Source organism: Tamandua tetradactyla, chromosome 5 (assembly GCF_023851605.1).
Source record: "Tamandua tetradactyla isolate mTamTet1 chromosome 5, mTamTet1.pri, whole genome shotgun sequence".
Taxonomy (NCBI): Eukaryota; Metazoa; Chordata; class Mammalia; order Pilosa; family Myrmecophagidae; genus Tamandua; species Tamandua tetradactyla.
Window position 1 is genome coordinate 28,447,598 of NC_135331.1, and position 23,655 is coordinate 28,471,252.

The 23,655-nt window shown below is 41.1% G+C and overlaps 1 protein-coding gene across 10 annotated transcripts in view; it reads left to right on the forward strand.

Moving 5' to 3' along the window:
• Nucleotides 1-23,655, forward strand: part of DGCR8 (DGCR8 microprocessor complex subunit) — a 56,084-nt gene that overhangs the window by 21,023 nt on the left and 11,406 nt on the right. For all 10 annotated transcript variants that reach the window (XM_077160391.1, XM_077160390.1, XM_077160394.1 and 7 more), the window contains 4 exons: nt 5,145-5,342; nt 5,506-5,607; nt 6,317-6,415; nt 8,274-8,356. In XM_077160391.1, coding sequence (XP_077016506.1) covers nt 5,145-5,342; nt 5,506-5,607; nt 6,317-6,415; nt 8,274-8,356 — 482 coding nt within the window. The remainder of the gene's footprint in view (nt 1-5,144; nt 5,343-5,505; nt 5,608-6,316; nt 6,416-8,273; nt 8,357-23,655) is intronic.

Below are 23,655 nucleotides of genomic sequence, written 5' to 3' on the forward strand. Positions count from 1 at the left end.
CAGAAACGTTCCCCGGTGTGTCTGCCCACCATCTTGGTGACACCACTGCCTTTATTTCCTTAAACAAGCTTTCCTTTGGTTCTCTAGGCATGTTCACCATGGCTACTTCAAGGTCTTTTTCAAGTGCATCCACTGCCTGGTTGCTTTCACAGGCAGTTTGTGTTACCTGCTATTTTCTCTGGTGTGTAGGTTATTCTGCCCTATTTCTTTGAATGTCTTATCACTTTTAAAAAAAAACATTTTTTATTGTAAAATAAAATGTATATACAAAGAAAAGAAAGAAAAACAGTAATTTTCAAAGTACACTTCAACAAGTAGTTACAAAACAGATTCCAGAGTTTGTTATGGGCCACCTTTCTACCATCTCAGATTTTTCCTTATAGCTGCTCCTAAACGGAGGCTAGAAGGGATATTAATATAGTGATTTAGCAGTTGTACTTGTTTGTTAAATCCCATTTTCTCTGCTATACCTCCTCCTTCTCCTTTAATCCTTCTCCCAGTCTATAGGGATCTTTAGGTAATGCCCATTCTGAATTTTCCATTTTGAGTAGTGGTGTCCACACTAGGATACGGGGAGGGAATTAATGGTTAATCCTGGAGAGGCTGGTGCCTCTGGGTTTCAGGATTTAGGTGACCTAGGAATTATAGGTTCCAGGAAGGCAAACCTAGTATATGAAACCTTTATAGAGTCTCAGTTCAAGTCCCAGGTATTCTTAAGAGTCAACAGAGTGACGTTGGTTGGGGTTTAGCAAACCATGGCAATCAGCACTATCTAACTGAAGCTTGCGTAAGAGCAGCCTCCAGAATGGCCTCTTGACTCCATTTAATCTCTCTTGGCCACTGATGCCTTATTTTATTATGCTGCTTTTCCTCCTTTTGGTCAGAAAGGCATTGTCGATTCCAGGGTACCCAGACCAGACACATACCCGGGTGTCACACCCCACAATTTCAGGGAGATTTTCACCTCTGAGTGGCTTGTACTGCATAGTGGGGAGGGTAATGCTTTTTTGAAGAATTTGGCTTAGACAGAGACAGGCACACCTGAACAACAAGTAGGATTCCTGGAAGCAATGTCTCAGGTGGGCAAGCCTCAAAATCCAGGGCTTGGCCTATTTTCTTAGGTGTCCCCAATGGTTGTGAGAATACCTGGGGATTCGCTAAGATAGGAAAGTTTAATAGTTCCTTTTTTTTCCCTTCGTATTCTCAAGGGACTCTACCAATACTTTTTAAATTCTCACCCGCCATAGTCTGAGGTGTATCCAGGTATTATGTTAGGCTATACAGAATTACAAGGCCTCATTCCCTTCTGGACTCCTGGAGTTTGGGTTGTTTACATGAACTTTTCATACAGGCTTAGATTGTATGTATAGAAAATTTGGGTTCTAGACATAATAAACCTCTCTGCCTTTGGTCTCCTACAGTAGGTGAAGGCATTTTTCCCCTGTATGCTGATTTACCTTAGTCCCAGTCACATTGGCTTCCCTTTAAACTCTAATTGAGACCTGATCTCTTTTTTGGGTTACTTTGTTACTGTATATAACTATGATATCTTTCAGGGCTACAGCACTCTATTTCTGGGTATTAGATGTTTTAGAGTTACCTTTAAGTTCCAGGGAAATACCAGCTGATAAACATATAGCTCAGTGTCTCAGAATCTAGAAATACACTTGCAACCTCAGACTAAATGTGGCTGCAATAAGGGTTTACAATCTAAGCTTCAGTTTTCTTATAAGTATTAGCATATTTGTTCTTTTGTTTCTGGCTTATTCTGTATGACACATTGTCCACAAGGTTATTCAGTTGGTGTGTGCCTCTTGATGTCCTTCTTTTTTGTAGCTACACACTGTTCCATTGTATATAAATGTATCAGTTTGTCATTCTGTTTCTCAGTTGTTGTGCCCTTTGGTTCCCTCTGTCTTTTGGGCATCATAGATGATGTCCAAAATAAATAAACCATTTCTTACTTGGTTGTATCCTTGCTTGGTTGTACACTCAGCAGCACTCTCAATTTTAGGCAATTTTCATTAGTCCATAGTGACAAAGTGCCAACAAACACAGTGTCACCAACTATCAAATTAAAAATGCCCCTTATCAGGGGAAAATTCAACTTCCTCAAGTAGAGAATTCTTGATATTCTCACAAGCAGTGGGGACAACTGAAGCATTAGGCTGAGCCCCCAATCTTGGGGTTTGTTCAAATGAAACTTAACCCCGCAAAGGATACGCTAAGCCTACTTAAAATTAGGCCTAAGGGTCACCCCCAAGAAAACCTCTTTAGTTGCTCAGATGTGGCCTGTCTCTCTCAGCCAACATGAAAAGCAACGTGGGACAGAACTCCTAGAATGAGCTGGGACTCAGTATCAAGGAATTGAGAAAACCTACTCAATTGAAGCAGGAAAAAGAGAAATGAGACAAAATATTGTCAATGGCTGAGAGATTCCAAACAGAGTTGAGAGGTTATCCTGGAGGTTATTCTTATACATAACATAGATACCACATTTTTAATTAAGTTGTAATGGAGAGGCTGGAGGGAACTGCCTGAAAATGTAGAACCGTGTTCCAGTAGCCATGTTTCTTGAAGATGATTGTATAATGATATATCTTTTGCAGCTTGATGGTATGATTGTGAAAACCGTGTCTGAAGCTTCTTTTATCTACCTTATTGACAGACAAGTAAAACATATGGATTAAAAATAAATAAATAATAGGGGAAACAAATGTTAAAATAAATTTAGTAGATTGAAATGCTGTGGTCGATGAAAGGAACGGGTAAGGAGTATGGTATCTATGATTTTTTTGGTTTTCTTTTTATTTTTCTGAATTGATGCAAATATTCTAAGAAATGATCATGATGATGAATATACAACTATGTGATGATATTGTGAGTTACTGATTATATATGTAGAATGGAATGATCATATGGTGTAAAAATGTTGTGTTTGTATGTTTAATAAATAAAACAAAAAACAAACACAAAAAACTGCCCCTTATCACATATCCTTCCCCCTAATTAGTTGCCCTGGTAGTGCTGTGGTATTTTTTGATGTCTTCCTCTTCACTGTTGGCCATAGCATGCATTTTTAATCCCCATCCTCTAATACTGACTCTTTGTCCACTATCGAACCTTTGAAATAGTTCATGCAAGAACTTACTTGTAATTGTAGATTTAATCAGTGGGATACATAAATGTCTCACTTTTTGAGAGAAACTGGAATATAGATAATATATTATGGGTAGCTCTGGGTTCTGTTGCCTCTCTAGGGCTTATTATTTGCTTTGTTTATTTGTTTGGTGATTGCTGCGATTGTTTTAGGGAAGTCTGTCATGCCCCCACCATGGCTGTTCCTTGGGGGAGCATTATGGGAGTGACCAGAGGCCCTCTGGGACGATCTTGTTCTCAGCAGTAACCTGGGCATAGACTACTCTACACATAGAACCCATGTTCTCTGAAGGAAGCTTTTGGGGTCCATGCTTGTTGATTGCCCTGGTCCCAGGAGGGCTCCTTCCAGCTCTCTTATCCCCCAGTCTCTCCTGCTGGCTGTGTCAGCTGTATCTTTGTTAGTCTCCAAATCTCTCAGCTGCCTTTCTCCACTGTTCTCCAGGGTGCCCTGAGGTTTGAATTTCTCCATGCCCTGTGGCAAATGATGTCCATCCCTTTTGTAAGAGTCTAGGAGACTCTTCAACCATCTGCTTCTCTGGAGTTGGGGTGGGGACAGTGGCATGCCTCTTTGTAAGGGACCCCCTGCTCTAGGAGGTGGGGTGGCCATCTGAGCTCCTCCTCCTTGCCTCTCCTGGCATGGCACCACTGCCTCACAAGTCAGGGCCAGCACCACTGTCCCATATTCTCAGTGTACCACGCCTGAACAGAGCCCCCCTCTTCTTGACAGCACTCACCTTGGACTTAGATGAGTAAATACTGAAGACCTGCTCATCATTGGAAGCAAGTGCTCTAGATGGGAGCTGGGGCACAGGGAGCTTGTACTCTTGGCTGCTGTGGTCTGGGGGGAGTATAGGGAAAGAGCTGTCCTATTCAAATACCGCAGAAGCTCACCTTTCCTATGGAACCTTCATAGATGTTCTTAGTAGATGCTTCATTGTTTGCTGCTTGCCCTTAGGCTCATCTCCAGAGGCTTTGCTCTTTTTTTTTTCCCAAACAGTTTCCGTGGGAGGCCTGTCTGGTCCCCGCACAATCCTGGTGGAATGGGAAAGTTGATCTCTGGTTTAATTCTTTAGCCCATCTTGCATTCACATGTAATCTTGCGTTTATTTCACATATTTCTAAAAGCATTTGCTTCCTCGTTCCCACACACTCCTTCCAAGGGGTGACCTCTGGTGAATATTTTATGTGCCTCTTTCCAGACCTGCTCTTCCTTTACATGCACAGAAATAGGTAGCTTTTGTTTATAATTAAAAAATGGGTGCGTCTTCTTTTGTAGTGTTTTGTAGTGTTGTGTTTTGTTTTGTAAACACATAAACCCAGAGCCGCTCTGAGGCTTGGGTTTAAGTGGTGGAGGGTAGATAACCCACAAATGAGGCATTTGAGAACCTATAAGGTGGCCGATGGTGGTCAAGTGGGAAAGATGCATTAAAAGTGGGAAAGTGGGAGCAGTGCTTAAAACAGGAGGGCTCCAGGGTACCTCATGGAGCAGAGGGATTTCAGCAAGTACACACAGGAGGTATGGAAATGAGCTCGGGAGCAGGACAATGGAGAAGGTCCTGGGGCTCAGCTGGCTGTGTCTGCTGAACATGGAGGCCACCAGGTGGCAAGAAGGGAGTGAGCGAGGAGCTGAGAGAGGCCCAGCAGCAAACCGTGGGACTCCTGGGCTGGCATGCTGCACAACTCCTCGGCTCTGCTGGTAGGCATGCACCTACCTGTGTTGATAGAGGGAGAGACCCTGGTGAGCACCTGGCTATGAAAAGGACATTTCATAAATTGGCCCATTAAGGGACATGCCAGGATCGCTTGAGCTGGCTGAGTGAGGGGACCTGTCTTTTGCTTCCACAGACAAGGGCACATGGTACCCCACAGGCAGACCTGCTTAATCAGCAGCTGCTGTTAAGTGGTCAGTAGGCCTGACCACTGGGCAGAGGAAATGAGTGCTTCTGGAGGACTTTAATAACAGGGCTCTCATAAATCTTGGACAGATCTTGAGGAATTTCGGAACTACTTGGAGAAGCGTTTTGACTTTGAGCAAGTCACTGTGAAAAAATTCCGGACATGGGCTGAGCGGCGGCAGTTTAACCGGGAAATGAAGCGGAAGCAGGCTGAGTCCGAGAGGCCCATCCTGCCGGCCAATCAGAAGCTCATCACTTTGTCTGTACAGGATGCACCTACAAAGAAAGGTTGGTTGTGCTTTGTGTTCCCATCAGCAGTGGTTTGCTACCCATATGCATTTTATCCATTTCTAGGGTGTTCCCTGTGTGGCCTCTGCTTCCACAATTGTGGGTCCTCATGCCTTCCCGGCAGCTCTTCATGCTGTGGCTGAGACACCCCTTCTCCTTGCAGAGTTTGTCATTAACCCGAACGGGAAGTCTGAGGTCTGCATCCTGCACGAGTACATGCAGCGCGTCCTCAAGGTCCGCCCTGTATACAACTTCTTTGAATGTGGTGAGTCGAACTTTCCCCTCTTGTGTCGCAGAGAATCATACATGTCACTGTGGCCAGGGCTGGGGAGGCAGGAGCCAACCCAAGCCTACTTTCATGGCATAGAAATGAAAGGGGCAGGCAGCAAGCAGTGGGTCACGGATGGCCAGTGCCTTTTCGGGTGCCCTGTCTGAGGGTGAGCGACTACTTTCCCTTTCACGGTTGTCTGCAGCACACACTCCTCCCCCGCCCTCCCCCTGCCCCCTACCCCGTTTGCCTGTGGCTCCTGGTGTTGCAGACAGCCTTGCTCTGAGGAAGGCCCCTCTGCTGTGTGCTGGGTCCTTAGCCCTGCCCTTCCTGCCTGTTCTGTCTTCCCTGGGCATGTGCAGTACACCTCTGTGAAAGCCAGAGTTTGTCCTCCCCTTGGAAGCTGAAACTTGGGCATTCATTTATTGTTTTTTACTGCTGTTTCTTTGGCTCACTACATCTCATACATCCCCACACTGACAGTCCTGTCTGTCCTTCAAAGATGGTGGTCCTTTCTTCCTCTGCTTGCTGACTGTCTCCGGGCCCTGGCAGACCCTGGAGCCTGAACACTGAGTGCAGGCCCATGGAATGCCACCTGGTCTGTTGTCATGAGCAGATTGTGTGTGTGTGTGTGGGGGGGGCCTAGCGTGCATACATTTTTAATGTCTCGGCAAGTGTGTTTTAAACAAGAAATTTTAATTTTAAGAGAACCCCAGTGAGCCTTTTGGTGCCTCGGTGACCATAGATGGTGTGACTTACGGATCTGGAACTGCAAGCAGCAAGAAACTTGCGAAGAATAAAGCTGGTAATATGCTTGTTTGTGTCCCAGAGATGCACCTGCTGCCCTGTGGCCACCTTGCCAGGCTTGGCCAGGGAGTAGCTGAGCAACAGCAGCAGAAGGGAGGAGTAGGGTGGGGTCAGTTCCTGCTGTTTACATCACCGTCTGGTTTTTTTTTTCAAAATTACCTGGTCATTGGAAAAGTGTCAAATAGAAAAAAAGTAGAAAGTGAGAATTAAAAGTGAAAGCCCCCTTCTCTGGTCTGTGACAGTGGGGCCAATGTCTTCCTCCCTTGTCCTAGGCACATATGTGTATGGGGGTTGTCCTCAGAGCTGGTGAGGACAGGCTGGGCCCATGTTTTAGAGCACTTTAGTTTTTAAACCTGGTAGAACCCAAGTGTGATGAGAGACAAGAGCAGGCAGTTCATCCTGCTGCCAGCCTTCTTGCATGGCTCTGACAGCTCCGTGGAGTGTCTCCCAAGCTTTAACTCCAGATTTGTGAATAGCATGCATCGGGCATAGCCTCTTACCCCAGCAAAGTTTGGTTTCTGGGTAAAACCCACTGCTGTTTTTGACCATGGATTTTCAGTTCCCTTTCTTGCCCAGCATTGGTAGCTGGTATTCTCTTCAAACACCGTTTTTACCCCAGCATAGGTTGCTTGGATGTTTCTGAGTCATGGATCAGCAGGCTCCCTTGCAGTGTGGGAATTCCTGAGGTTTGCAGCATTACCATGCTGTCTGCGGAGCAGCTGGGTTGCTTTATAAGGCATGAAATGTGTCAGTTGTAGCACAGTCTCGTGACTCAGTAAGATGTGGCCATGAGGGTATTTTTTTGCTCACTGGGCTCAGTGTCCCTCAGTTTCATTCTTCTTTCTGTGCATGACAAGGATGGTTGGAGCCTTCCACAGCGTTTCTACTGACTGCCTTCCCTTTGTGAAACTGGGCCAGGCTCTTGCAGCCCTCCACCAGGTCCTCAGGAAGGCAAGGAAGCCTACATACATTTTGGGGGGATTCTGCCGCAGCTCAACAAGCTCCAAGGGTTCACCTGCCCTCTTTTCCAACCCTGATCTCTCCTTCCCACATGCTAGAATACTCTCTTACCCCCCCAATCTCTGCTTCCAGCCCAGGCCAGCTGCTTGGCACACATCTTTGCTTGAATATCTGGCTAGCATTTAACATTCTCCACTGTCACACTGAGCCCTCAACCTACCAGGTGTTGTACACACCCCTCAGGGCCCTGCTTTCCCACGCCAGCAAATAGCAGTTTTGTTCACATGGGCACCTGGACTCTCAGCATGCACACTGGCCCCATGCTCTCTGAGGCAGTGCTCCCTCCAGAGTGTCCATCTTTTCCCTGTCTGAACACCCACGATGACCTGCCCTGAGATGTTCCTGGTTCTGGTCTTGGTGAGCCAGTTTCCAGCAAAACCCCAAAATGATCTCTCTGAAACACAGACCTGACCTCCTTGACTCGCCTGCTACCAATACTTTGGGGGTAAAAATACATGTTGCTGGCTGGTTTCAGAGGCCTCTTTGCCCCACCTCCACCTTTCCTCAGGTTGTGCTTTTCCTGCCATCCTCTCCAGTCCCTGCCTCTAAAGTGTTGCCGCTCCACCAGTGCCCTCGCTGTGTGCCATGGGGACCCAAATGCAATCCATATTTTTTACTCATCTAACCACGCCCTAGAAAAAGGGAGCATCAGACACAAGGTTTTTGCAATCACACAGTCACATTGTAAAAGTTATATTGTGGTACACTCATCTTCAGGAAACTGGTTGCCAGCACACAGCTTGCTCTGGAGTCAGCGTGGAGGCCTTCCCCTCCAGACTGGGCTCCAGGAGGAGGTTGTGCCCAGCCCCTCACCCTCATGGTTTTTCTTTTCAAAGCCCGAGCTACACTGGAAATCCTCATTCCTGACTTTGTCAAACAGACCTCTGAGGAGAAGCCCAAAGACAGTGGAGAGCTCGAGGTGAGTGTGGTGGTCCCACTTGCCCTGCCTGCAGCCCCAGCGTGCCCCCGTCTTAGCTTCCGCCACTCCCAGCCATGGCAGGGCACACGGCTCCTGTGACTCATCAGCTACCAGGCTGTTTGACTTCAAGCTTTCGTATTTTATGCTTGTTTTTGTGCAAGCAGAAAAAAAATGTCATTTGTGATGGAGATTTTTTCCTTTGTGTGTTCCAATGGTTGATAAGAAGATGAGTATGCCCTAGAAACATACCTGGAAGCAAATAAAGTCCACCATCCATGGCAGGAATGAACTTTTGAGGTCGAGTTTAGAAAATTTAGAATGTTCTTTACATTAAGAGCTGTTTTAAGTATAATAGCAATTTCATTCTCTGGTTATTTGTAACAAGGGGCTTTTCCAATTTTAAAGGGTGACTTTTTTTTTTTTGAGCAGCTTTATTGTGATAATTTACATACCATAAAATTTATCCTTTTAAACCATACAACCTGTTGGAGTTTTGTATACTCACAGAGTTGTACAACCATCACAGCTGTCTAATTTTAAGAATCTTTTTATCACCCCAAGAAGAAACCCCACACCTGTTAGCATTCACTGCCCATTCTGTTCATCCCCAGTCCCCCAGCCCGTGGCAACCACTCTACTTTCTAGAAGGATTTGGCCTCTTCTGGACACTTCATGTAACTGAAATCATACATTATTCAGTCTTTTGTGATTGGCTTCCATCACAGCATGCTGTATTTGCTGTGGGTTTTATCAGGTGGTGGAAGTTCCCTTTTATTCATGGTTTGCTCAGAGTTGTTTTTTGTTTGTTTTGTTTTTCATTTTTTTCTCTTTAAATATTTTTGTTGATCAACAGCATACAAACAAACATTCTTAACAAAACATTCCATACATGGTGTACAGTCAGTTGCTCACAGAATCATCACATTGTGTATTCATCACTGATCATTTTTTAGAACATTTTCATCACTCCAGAAAAAGAAATAAGAAAGAAGGAAAAACTCATACAAACCATACCCCTTACTCCTCCCTCTCACTGACAACTAATGTTTCTATCTACCCAATTTATTTTAACCTTTGTCCCCTGTATTATTTATTTTTTCATCCATATTTTTTACTTATCTGTCCATACCCTAGATAAAAGGAGCATCAGATGCAAAGTTTTCACAATCACATAGTCACATTGTAAAAGCTATATCATACAATCATCTTCAATAAACAGGCTACTGGAACACAGCTCTGCAGTTTCAGGACTTCCCTTTAGCCACTCCAATACACCATAAACAGAAAAGCGATACCTATGTAATGCATAAGAATAACCTCCAGGATAACCTCTCTACTCTGAAATCTCTGTCACTGACACTTTATTTTTTCTCATTTCTCTCTTCCTGCTTTTGGCCAAGAAAGTTTTCTCAATCCCTTGATGCCAGGTCCCAGCTCATCTCTGGATTTCTGTCTCACATTGCCAGGGAGAGACATCCGTGGAAGTCATGTCCCATGTAGGGGGAGGGCAGTGAGTTCACTAACTGCAGGCTTAGAGAGGCCACATCTGAGCAACAAAAGAGGTTCTTTGGGGGTGACTCTGAGGCTTAATTTTAAGTAGGCTTAGACTGTCCTTTGCAGGAATTAGTTTCATAGGGGCAAACCCAAGGTCAAGGGCTTGGCCTAATGATTTGGTTGTCCGCATTGCTTCTGAGAATATCAGAAATTCTTTGTATGGGGAAGTTGAATCTTTCCCCTTTTCTCCCCATCCTCCTAAAGGAACTTTGAAATACTTCTCTAAATCACGCTGGGATTTATTGGGGCATTACACTAACCTGAAGAAACTGACAAAACTCATGCCCTGTTCAAGATTCCCTGAACTTATGGTGTGCAACTCACCTGACCATATAAGTTAAATTAGCTTAATGCACTACCCAAAATATAAATTTTGCACCCAATAAACATCTCTCCCTTTAACACAGAAGTTGAAGTTTTAAGATATGGACGATATCATCCTTTACCCAGTCTTCTGATTTACCTTAGTCCTATCCAGATCAGCTTCATTCGTATCTTTACTCGATGTCTGATCACTTTCAACCTTTTCAACAGTTTGTGTATGGAGTCCTGCTTACTTTCATGGCTTCAGAGCTCTGACTCTGAGTCTCAGGTGTCACATGAATACCCGAAGTTTCTTGCTCAGAGTTTTTATCAGAAATGAATGGATGTGAAGGATTTTTGTATCTATATAAAAAATAATGGTCTACAATTTTATTTTCTTGTGATGTCTTTGTCTACCATTAGTTTTGGGATAATACTGGTTACGTAGTGAGTTGAAAAGTATTCCCTCCTATTCTGTTATTTGGAAAAGTTTGTAAGGACTGATATTAATTCTTTACACATTTGGTAGAATTTACCAGTAAAGCCACCTGAGCCTGGGATTTTCTTTGTTTGAAGTCATTTAATTTGCTCTTTCAACCTTTTTACTTGTTAGAGGTTTATTCAGATTTTCCTATTTCTTCTTGAGTTAGTTGCAGTAGTTTGTGCTTTTCTGGGTGGGATTTTTTTCCATTTGTTCTAGGTTGTCTAGTTTGTTGGTATACATTTGTCCCTGGTATTACTTACAGTTTTTTTTTCTTTTTTTTTTCTGTGATATTGTGATGATCCTGCTCTTATTCCTGTTTTTAGTAATTTGAGCCTTCTCTTTTTTTTCTTGATTAGTTTACCTAAAGGTTGGTCAATTTTGTCAATCTTTTCAAAGATCTAATTTCTGGTTTTATTGATTTTATCTATTTTTTAATTCTTTATTTCATATATTTTTGCTTTAACTTTTATTGTTTTCGTCCTTCTGCCAACTCTGAGTTTACTTTCTTCTTTTTCTAGTTTATTTAAGGTAGAAAGTTAGATGTGAGATCTTTTTCAAGACAGGGTTTACAGTTACAAATTTCCCTCTACGTACTTCTTTAGCTGCATCCCCTAAGTTTTAGTATGCTGTGTTTATGTTTTCATTCATCTAATTTTTTTTGTTTGTTCACTTTATTTTTTTGGCATTTTAAATAAAATATAAGCATTGTAAAGCCTGTGTTTGTACAGTAAGTTATGTAAGCGAATTTAAAATTCAGGTGAATGAGGAAAAAATCTACATATATAGATATCAGCATTTCTTGAATTTGAAATATTAAACACTAATTTAAATACCAGTTGATTAGCTAAAAAAAGTGTATACATTCTCATAGTATCAAGTAGAAAGTTACTAGAAACATCAACTTTTCTATAGTAATGACCTGTTACTGAATATTTTCAAGTTTTTTATTTCAAGCAAATATAAAGATGTTAATATTTTTCCAATTAACATATGAAAATCTTATAATGTAACATTCAGCTATCTGTTTAAATAGTTAAATTTTACATTTGTAAATTTACGTCTGTTTTATCTAACATTACTATAGCTACTAGTGCTTTCTTTTGTTTACAGCTAAATAGATTATCTATTTCCATTCTTTCACTTTCAATCTGTATATCCTTGGATCTAAGATAAATTTCTTGTGAACATTGTACACATTAAGTATTTTCTAATTTCCTTTGTGATTTCCTCTTTGAACCATTGGTTAGTTAGGAGTGTTTTATTTTCACATATTTGTAAATTTCCAAATTTAATTTCTGATATCTAATTTAATTCCATTATTGTTAGAGAATATGGTTTTATATTATTTTAATCCTTTCTAGTTTGTTGGGGCTTGTTTTATGACCTGACATATTGATGCTCCTAGAGAGTGTTCCATGTGTTCTGGAGAAGAATATGTATTCTGTTCTTGTTGGTAGAATGGTCCAGATGTCTGCTAGGTCTAGTTGGTTCATGGATTTCTTATGCACATCTTTTATTTCTTTGTTAATCTTCTGCCTCGTTCTTTCTATTATTGAAAGTGGGGTATTAAAGTCTCCTACTATTATGCTTAAAACATCTATTTTCTTCTTTTAGTTCTGTCAGTTTTCCTTCATATATGTTGGGGCTCTGTTAGATGCACGTGTTTTTAATTGTTACGTCTTCCTGATGGATTTGACCATTTTGTCAGTATAAAATATCTTTCATTATTTCTAGACATTTGTCTTCAAGTAGTCTTGTTTGATATTAGTATCAACACTCCAGCACGCTTTTGTCTACTGTTTGAACGATGCGTACCTTTTTCCATCTTTTTACTTTCAGTGTTATTTGTGTCTTTAAAGTGTGTCATTGGTAGACCGCATATTAATCCACTGTCAAGCTCTGCCTTTTGATCGCTGTTTAGTCCATTTACATTTGAAGTAATTATTGATCAGGTAGAATCTGTGTATGCCTTTTTTTTTATTTTTAAATTAAAAAAAAATGTATTACAAGAAAGAAACACAAACATCCTTAACATATGATTATTCCGTTCATGATCATTTCTTAGAACATTTGCATCAATTCAGAAAAATACAGACAACAGAAAAATAAAACAAAAACAGAAAAAAAAATTATACATACCATACCCCTTACCCCTCCCTTTCATTGATCACTAGCGTTTCAAACTAAATTTATTTTAACATTTGTTCCCCCTATTATTTATTTTTATTCCATATGTTCTACTTGTCTGTTGACAAGGTAGATAAAAGGAGCAAGAGACACAAGGTTTTCACAGTCACACAGTCACACTGTGAAAGTATATCATTATTCAATCATCATCAATAAACATGGCTACTGGAGCACAGCTCTACATTTTCAGGCAGTTCCCTCCAGTCTCTCCATTACATCTTGAATAACAAGTGATATCTACTTAAGGTGTAAGAATAACCTCCAGGATAATAGTAATAACCTCCAGGATAATCTCTCGACTCTGTTTGGAATCTCTCAGCCATTGACACTTTGTCTCATTTCACTCTTCCCCCTTTTGGTCGAGAAGGTTTTCTCAATCCGTTGAGGAGTCTCAGCTCATTCTAGGGTTTTTCTCAGTCCTTTGATGCTGAGTCCCAGCTCATTCTAGGACTTCTGTCCCATGTTGCCAGGAAGGTCCACACCCTTGGGAGTCATGTCCCACATAGGCGGGGTGGAGGGTGGTGAGTTTGCTTGTTGTGTTGGCTGGAGAGAGGCCACATCTGAGCAACAAAAGAGGTTCTCTTGGGGGTGACTCTTAGGCCTAATTTTAAGTAGGCTTGACCTGTCCTTTGTGGGGTTAAGTCTCATATGAACAAACCCCAAGACTGGGGGCCCATATGCCATTTTTTTTTACCTTTTGTTTTAAACTGTGAAATGCATATACAAAAAAAAAGGCCATAAATTTCCAGATACATTTTAACAAGTAGTTATAGAACAGATTTTAAAGTTACAGTTCCACAATTTTTCATTTTTTCCTTCTATCTGTTCCAAGACATTGGAGACCAACAGAGATACCAGTATAATGATTCAGCAGTCATACTCATTTGTTAAATCCTATCTTCTCTGTTATACTTTTCCTTCTCTTTAAATAACATATATACATAAAAGCAATACATTTCAAAGTACATTGCAATAATTAGTTGTAGAACAGATTTCAGAGTTTGGTATGGGTTACAATTCCACAATTTTAGGGGTTTTTTTCCTAGCTGCTCTGTGTCTATGCCATTTTGCTGTTTGTTTTCTATCTTATGCTTTGTTGTTGTTGCTCTCAATTCTTCTGTTACTGCCTTCTTTAAGAGTATTAAATAGGTATTTTCTAATGTACCTTTTTAATTCCCTCATTTCTTTTACTATATATATTTTATAGTATCTTAGTGTTTGCCCTGGGAAATTCGAGTTAACATCTAAACTTAAAACAATCTAGTCAGAATAATACCAACTTAATTTCAATAATATACAGAAACTATGCTCCTATATAGTTCTGTTCCTACAACCTTCCGCCTTTTTTTGTGCTATTGTCATACAGATGGCAAGGTTATTGCATCCTTGTTGCATCAGCAACAGTTTTGTAGTTATTGCTACATAGTTGTGTTTTAAAGCTAGAGAATGTGGGGGTACAAATAAACATAGATTTATGTTGTCTTTTTTTAACCTAGGCAGTCAACTTTACCATTGCTCTTGACTTTTCTTATGGAGCTGAGTGACTGTTTGGTTTCAGCCTAAAGGACTTCACTCCCTTTCTTGTATTTCTTGTAGGGTAGGTCAACTAGTGATAAATTCTCTGTTTTTGTTTTTCTGGGAATATTGTAATTTCTTCTTTGGTTTTGAAAGGGTAGTTTTGTTGAATGTAGAATTCTTGGTTGATGGCCATTTTCTTGATAGTGGGCATATGCCATCCCATTCCTTCTGGCTTTTGATAAGTTTCTGATAAGTAATGAGTTACTCCTCCTTTGCTGCTTTCAGCATTGCCTGTCTGTGGTCTTTAACAGATGTATCTAAGTGTGAATCACTGAGCTTTTATTCTATTTGGAGTTTGTGTAGATTAATGTATAGTTTATTTTTCATCAAATTCGAGAAGTTGTCTCAAGTATTTTTTTGCCGTTTTATTTCTCTTTTTAGAAGTCCTGTTAGGTATAGTTTAATGGTGTCTCACAGGTCCCTGAGCCTCTGTTATTTTTTCATTATTCTTTTTTTTTTTTCTGTTGTCCAGACTGGGTAATCTCATTTAACCTCTCTTCAGATTTACTGATTATTTTGTCTGCCTCTTGAACCTGCTGTTCAACCTCCTTAAGGGAATTTTTCATTTTAGCTATTATAGTTTTCAACTCCAGAATTTGTTTGGTTCTTTTTTATAATTTCTGTTTCTTTGTTGATGTTTTTTTTTCTACTTGGTGAGACATTGTCCTCATCCATTCCTTTAATTCTTTAGTTATGGTTTCTTTTGTTCTCTGAACATACTACAATTGACTTAAAGTCTTTTTCTAGTAAGTCCAGCTTCCTCAGGGATACTGTCTATTGATCACTTTTTCCCTCTGTGAATGGGCTATACATCCTGTTTCTTTGAGTGTCTATAATTTTTGTTGAAAATCGGACATTTGGAATAATAGAATGTGCAAATCTAGAAGTCGCATTCCCCCTTCTGCATGTTTCTTGCTTTTGCTCTGTGATTGGTGCCCTTCGTTGAGAGAAGTCCTGCGTAGGCTTCGCTTCTTGTTTGTACGAAGCCTTTGGGTCAGCCAGGACCTTCTCTGGTCCCTCCCCTGCAGGCACAGTCCTGGGCCTGTGCATAGCTTCCTGTGGATACCTCATTCTCCAGCTTTTCCTGTTTAACTTTTCAGCCAGCCTTTTGTTTACTTAGCTGGTATCAGCTTTGGGCCACTGCAGTGTGAAATGATTGTGGCTGATTATTTTTGACAGATGCTCTGTGAATAGAATTGTTAGCACTGAGCAGCTCTGAGTCAGGTAAAGACTAGTCCTGCCATTGGGTCTTTCCCCAGGAACAACCAGTCAGGTCAAATAGTAACATTCTCAGGGGTTGGGCCTTTGTGAGGAGCTACAAACCATTGTGCCTTCTTCTGTGGCTGCTGGTTTACTGGTTTTCACAATTCCTGTGGTTTTAGGATTTGTGACTTTCGAGGCCCCCACGGAGCCAGGAAGAGGGAAACGGGAATAGGCCAAGTTAAAATGCCACTAGGCTCATCATTCTTGCCAAGATTCAGCTGTTTTTCTTGAATAAATAAATGTGACTTAGATTGTTACAAGGTATGCTGTTTTGAAGCTGTTATGTACCCTAGAAAAGCCTTGTTCCTTTAATCCTAATCCAGTCTTGTGGGAGCAGACCTTTTGGGTGGGACCTTTTGATTAGGTTATTTCTGCGGAGATACAGCCCACCCAGTTGTGGGTGTGAGCTTTTGATTAGATTACCTCTGTGGAGTTGTGGCCGTGTCCATTCAGGGTGGGCCTTGATTAGTTTACTTGAGTCCTTAAAGGAACTCATGGAGAAAGAAAGACTTCAGAACCAACATGGAGAGCAGAGAAAAGAAATAAAAACATAGACCTTTGGAGATTTTGAGAGACGAAATCCAGATTTTACCCCAGAAATGCTCACAAAGGAAGCCCCGAGAGGAGGCAACTGGAAATAGGAACTGAAAGCACTGAAACTTGGGAGCAAAGGGCCAGCAGATGTTACCATGTGCCTTCCCATGTGACAGAGAAACCCTAGGTGATCAGCCTTTCTAGAGTGAAGGTATCTTTTGTGGATGCCTTTATCAGGACATTTTCACAGAACGTCCTGGCTGACCCGGAGGCTTTACACAACCAAGATGCGAAGTCTATGAAGGACATCTCTCTACAAAGGGCAGAAGTCACAAAGAGCAGGTTATGTAAGTTATAACTTATAATTTATTAAGTTGTAAGTTATAAACTTGTAACTAAATAAATTCCCTTTGTAAAAGACGATCCATTTTTGGTAAAATGCATTCTGGCAGCTTTTGCAAACCAAAACACTGGCCTTTGTTTAATTTACAGAGTTCTGCAACAGTTAATTTTGACATTTTTTGCTAATGTTCTTGTGGCTTTTATGGAGGTGTCATTTTTGGAGGTCCCTATTTTGCCATTCCATAATGCTTAAGGATACCTTTTAAAAAGTTTTTCGATCTCTGTGGACTGATACTTCTGCAAAATACAGTTAAATGTCCATGGCAGTGTTAGGTTGTTTACAAGTTTCTAAATGTTTTGTATGTTTTGTGTAACGTAGCTGGTCGTGGTCAGGCCACAGACAGATTGCAGACATCACTCGGAGCAGGGGTGGTTTCAAAGGACTAGCTCCTCCACGAAAAGCACATTTTCATCATACTGTTTCTGAGTGATCCATGCTGTGGGAGATGGCTCTCGGGGTCGAGTCCATCTCAGGTCAGAGGACCAGTTGTCTAGACCCCATCCCACTTGCAGGACTCTTTAAATGGGTTGTTGCCAAGATGGCACTTTGGCCTGAGTAGGTTCCCCCTGTCCTTTGATATGGATGGCTCTGTGCTGGAGGGATGGCCTGTGCCAGGCAGGCTTTCTGGGGAGGGGCTTGGCCATGGCAAAGCACTGGGGTCTGAGCAGGCTCTGCCTCGCCCCTAGAGGAGTATCACCAGTCTGAACCTCCAGTAGCCACGTCCAACTTGGCTGTAGATATTATTGTATTAAAGTTTGCAGGAATTCAAGTGAATTAAGATTTATCTAAGAAATTTTAACATGTTAAAGTAATTGAAAGTTCTCCAGGATAGGAGAGCCAGGATTGGGAATCCTGGTAGTGAGGATGGTTTCGAGGTAGCATCCAAGACCATCTTCCTTTCGTGTGTAGACTCGGCGATACCAGCACTGTGCTCGGTCGGTTGTTGAATGAGTCAACAGTCTGTTCTATCACTTAACCTGTCTGTACGCCTCTGTGCTTGCTCTTGCTTTAGTTTATATTTGCATTTGGTGTTGTAGTTCCATGGGCAGTAGTGACAACTGCCACCAGTCCTTCCTCTCCACAAAACTTGTGCTATGTTCTTCTCGGTCTTTCATTGCTTTCTAGGCAGCTGTGGGTTGGTTGGTATGCTGATAGTCTAGAATTGAGGCATTAGTGACAAGGTTTTTTTGTTGTTTTCCTTTCTGTTTTTTAATATATAGCTAAATTCACTCTTTTTAGCCTGTTTCTGAATTTGGGCAAATGCAGAGTCATGTGGCCATCTCCTCAGTCAGGACCCAGAGCACCCCATGACCCACACTGCGCTCGAGTCCTGCCCCTCTGCAGCCACAAGTTGCTTCCCTGGCTGTGAGCCCTGGGAAGCACTGACCTGTCCCTGTCCTTGTGGACTTGCGGTTGACAGTGGTTTGAATCTGGCTTCTTCAGTGTGGCCTGCTGCAGATGCGGGTCCTCCAGGCTGCTGAGGGGCACAACACTGGTTGGTTGGTCCACGTATTGTTTCTTTGTCTTCACTCCAGCCATGCATCAGATTTTAGGCAGTTACCTGTAAGGCTGCTGTAGGCTGTCCGTAGCTGTGGGAGCATAGGTGTACATTTTTGCCGGGTGAATGAACACCTCGGGTAGGATTGCAGGCTCGTGTGGCTGTGTCTGCTCAACTTGAACTGACTTTGCAGTTTATCACAGTCAGATGACCCAAAGGGATTAAAAGCAGGAACTCAGATATCTGCACATGAGTGTGCATATTATTCACAAGAACCAAAGACTGGAAACAACCCACGTGTCCAGCAGCAAACATGATGAAAAAACAAATAGCCCTTGTAAATAAACACCATGGAATAATATTCAGCGTGAAAAGGAATAAGTGCTGACACGCGCTCCAACCCAGAGGTACCTTAACAGCATTAGGCCGAGTGAAACAGGCCAGACACCAAAGGACAAATACTGTATAGTTCTGCTTAGGTGATGTATCTAGAGAAAACAAATTGACAGGGACAGAAAGTAGAGTGCAGACTGGTTCCCAGGGTCTGGCATCAGGCACCAACAGGGAGATTTGGCTTAGTAAGCATAGAGGTTTAGTTTCGGGTGATGAAAAGGTTTTGGAGATAGATGGTGGTGATGGTTTCACAACATGGTGAATGTAATACAACTGAAGTGTACACTTAAACATGGTTAAAATGGCAAATTTTATGTTAAATAAATTTTACCAGTTTAAAAAAATTACCAGATGGCCACAATCTGCATGTGTCTTTCTGCACTTTCCATTCTGTCCTGCCGATCTTGTGCCTCTCCCTTCACCAGTCCACTGTCGGTGCATGTTATAGCCAGTCTTGGAATTAGACAGCATGAGTCCTCCAGCTTTGTTCTTTTCCAGAAAAAATGTTTGGCTGTTCTGGCTCTGTCTCCTTTCGATAAAGAATTTGGAATCAGTATCAACTTGTACAAAAAAAAAATTGGTCTGGGAGTTTGATTAGAATTGTTTTGAATCTGTAAATCAGTTTAACTGCATCAAGTCTTCTGCTCCACAAACAACACACACCCCTTTCACTTATGTCTTCTCTGCTGTGTATCATCAGTGTTTTGCGCATAGCTCAGCACATATTAGATTTCTTGTTTTTTTGATGCTACTGTGAATAGTACATTATTTTAGTTTTGCTTCTGCTTGTTCATTGCTAGCATATAAAGATACAGTTCTTTTGTTCATCAGCTGTTTCAGTGTCATGGGCTGCTCAAGCAATTACCATGAATGGGTTGGCTTAGACAACGGGTGTGTATTAGCTTACAGTTTTGAGGCTAAAAATAAGTCCAAATCAAGGTGATGCTTTTTCCCCAAAGATTGGCTTTCTCAGCCTGGTGGCCGCCCATCCTCAGCTCCTCTGGCACGTGACAGGGCTTGTGAGTTTCTCTCCTGGTCTCTCCCTCTTCTGGGTTCTATTAATGTTCAGCTTTTAGCTTCCTGTGGCTTTCTCTCTCCATCTGTCTGATTTTATTCAGCTTGTAAAGGGCTCCAGTAATAGGCTGAAGACCCATTATGATTGAGGTGGGTCACACCTCATCCAAAGGCCCTAGTCACCATGAGTCCACACCCACAGGAATGGATTACATTTAAGAACATATTTTTCTAGTGAACATACAGCTTGAAACCATAACATTGACCTTGTTTCCTTTCACTTTGACAAACTCATTTGTTATTAGCTCTAGTAACTTTTTGGTTGATTTCTTTAGATTTGCTATATACAAGATCGTGTCAACTACAATTAAAGATAGTTTTACTTCTGCCTTTCTAATTTGTTTGCCTTTTGTTTCTTTCCCTTACCCAGAAGCCCCAGCTAGACTTCCAGGACACTGCTGAATGGGATGGTGATAGCGGGCACCCTTGTCTTGTTCCTGCTCTTAGGGGAGTGCACCTAGGCTTCCACCACCTGGTGTGATGTTAGCTGTGGGCTTTCCGTAGGTGCAGGAAGTGCCTTTATTCCTTATTTGCTGAGAATTTTTATCAGGAAAGGAGGTCGAATTCTGTCAAGCATTTTCTGTATCAATGTGATCATGCACTTTTTTTTCTTTAATTTGTTAATAGAGTGAATTCATTGAATGATTTTTGTTTTAATGCATTTCTGGGATAAGCCCTACTTGGGCACGTATATGGTCTTTTTATGTGTTCACGGTTACAGTTTTTTAATGGTATGCTTAGATTTTTTGCATCTGCATTCACAATGGCTCTTAGTCTGTAGCTTTTTTTTTTCCTGTGATGTTAACATCAAAGATAGGGTACTGCTAATGTATAAAATAAGTTGGAAAGCATATCCTCCTCTTGAGTTTTCTGAAGGGGTTTGTAGAGTTGGTGTTGTTTCTCCCTTAAATGTTTGGATAATTCACCAGTGAAGTCTTTTGGGCCTGGAGTTTTCTTTGTGGGAACATTTTAAACTAGAAATTCAATTTCTTTTTTTTTAAATTTATTTACTAATTAAAAAAATAAAACAACATGCATAATCAGTAATTCACAATATCACTTGGTTGCATATTCATCATTTCTTAGAATATTTGCATTAATTCAGAAAAAGAAAGAAAAAGACAATAGAAAAAGAAATAAAGCGAACACAGGAAAGAAGAAAAAAAGATTATACCTACCATACCCCTTACCCCTTGCTTTCATTGATCACTAGCATTTAAATTTGTTTTGGCATTTTTTCTCACTATTATTTATTTTTATTCCATATGTTCTACTCCTTTGTTGACAAGGTAGATAAAAGGAGCATCAGACACAAGGTTTTCACAGTCACACAGTCATATGTGAAAGTATATCATTATTCAATCATCATCAAGAAACATGGCTACTGGAACACAGCTCTACATTTTCAGGCAGTTCCCTCCAGCCTCTCCACTACATCTTGAACAACAAGGTGATATCTACTTGATGCATAAGAATAACCTCCAGGATAACCTCTATACTCTGTTTGGAATCTCTCAGCCATTGACACTTGGTTTCATTTCCCTCTTCCCCCTTTCGGTTGAGAAGGTTTTTTCAATCCCTTGATGCTAAGTCGCAGCTCATTCTAGGGTTTTTCTCAGTTCCTTGATGCTGAGTCTCCATTCATTCCAAGATTTCTGTCCCATGTTGCCAGGAAGGTCCACACCCCTGGGAGTCATGTCCCACGTAGAGAGGGGTAGGGTGGTGAGACTGCTCGTTGTGTTGGTTGGAGAAAGGGACCACATCTGAGCAACAAAAGAGGCTCTCTTGGGGGTGACTCTTAGGCCTAAATTTTAAGTAGACTTCTGACCTATCCTTTGCGGGGTTAAGTTTCATATGAACAAACCCCAAGACTGGGGGCTCAGCCTATAGGTTTGGTTGTCCACACTGCTTGTGAGAATATCAAGAATTCAAATTGGGCAAGTTGAATTTCTCCCTGTTCTCACCACTCCCCGAAGTAGGCTTTGCAGATACTTTTCCACTCACTGATCGAATCACTCTGGGAGTCATCGGAGCATCACTCTAGACAAACCAGCAAAATCTCATGTCCTACCTGAGATTCCAAGTACTTATGGCGTCAGTCAAACTATCTACATAAGTTACATTAGGAAATACACTAGTCAAAATATAAATTTTGTAACAAATAAACATTTTTTGCTTTAGTCTTACACAGAAGGTGACATTTTAAAATATTAATTACCATCTATTTTCAGTACCCTGCAATAATGACATTCCTTTGTTCTTCCTCATGCAAAAACATTTTTAAAATTGTACCTTGCACATTTTACTGTTCTTATACACTCTAGGCATTCCTAGATTATACCATCTCAATCTTTAACATCTATCTTTCTTTCTGATTTCATTTATGTCCCCAGCCCTCCTCCCTCTATCATTCTCACATGCAGCTTCATTCAGTGTTTTAAATTAATTGTATTGCAGTTAGGTAGTGTTGTGCTGTCCATTTCTGAGTTTTTGTATCCAGCCTGTTATAGTCTGTATCCCTTCAGCTCCAATTACCCACTATCTTACCCTATTTCTATCTCCTGATAGTCCATTCTACATATGCAATCAGTAATTGTTAATATCATCACATAGATGTATGATCATCATTTCTTAGTACATTTGCATCGATTTAGAAAAAAATAACAAGACAACAGAAAGAAATAAAATGATAATATAGAGAACAAAAAATATATATAAAAAAACAAACAAAAAAACTATAGCTCAGATGCAGCTTCATTCAGTGTTTTAACATAATTACATTACAATTAGGTAGTAGTGTGCTGTCCATTTTAGAGTTTTTGTATCTAGTCCTGTTGCACAGTTTGTATCCCTTCAGCTCCAATTACCCATCATCTTACCCTGTTTCTAACTCCTGATGGACTCTGTTACCAATGACATATTCCAAGTTTATTCTCGAATGTCCGTTCACATCAGTGGGACCATACAGTATTTGTCCTTTAGTTTTTGGCTAGTTTCACTCAGCATAATGTTCTCTAGGTCCATCCATGTTATTACATGCTTCATAAGTTTATCCTGCCTTAAAGCTGCATAATATTCCATCGTATGTATATACCACAGTTTGTTTAGCCACTCGTCTGTTGATGGACGTTTTGGCTGTTTCCATCTCTTTGCAATTGTAAATAATGCTGCTGTAAACATTGGTGTGCAAATGTCCATTTGTGTCTTTGCCCTTAAGTCCTTTGAGTAGATACCTAGCAATGGTATTGCTGGGTCGTATGGCAATTCTATATTCAGCTTTTTGAGGAACCGCCAAACTGCCTTCCACAGTGGTTGCACCATTTGACATTCCCACCAACAGTGGATAAGTGTGCCTCTTTCTCCGCATCCTCTCCAGCACTTGTCATTTTCTGTTGTGTTGATAATGGCCATTCTGGTGGGTGTGAGATGATATCTCATTGTGGTTTTGATTTGCATTTCTCTAATGGCCAGGGACATTGAGCATCTCTTCATGTGCCTTTTGGCCATTTGTATTTCCTCTTCTGAGAGGTGTCTGTTCAAGTCTTTTTCCCATTTTGTAATTGGGTTGGCTGTCTTTTTGTTGTTGAGTTGAACAATCTCTTTATAAATTCTGGATACTAGACCTTTATCTGATATGTCGTTTCCAAATATTGTCTCCCATTGTATAGGCTGTCTTTCTACTTTCTTGATGAAGTTCTTTGATGCACTAAAGTGTTTAATTTTGAGGAGCTCCCATTTATTTATTTATTTCTTCAGTGCTCTTGCTTTAGGTTTAAGGTCCATAAAACCGCCTCCAATTGTAAGTTTCATAAGATATCTCCCTACATTTTCCTCTAACTGTTTTATGGTCTTAGACCTGATGCTTAGATCTTTGATACATTTTGAGTTAACTTTTGTATAGGGTGTGAGATACGGGTCCTCTTTCATTCTTTTGCATATGGATATCCAGTTCTCTAGGCACCATTTATTGAAGAGACTGTTCTGTCCCAGGTGAGTTGGCTGGACTGCCTTATCAAAGATCAAATGTC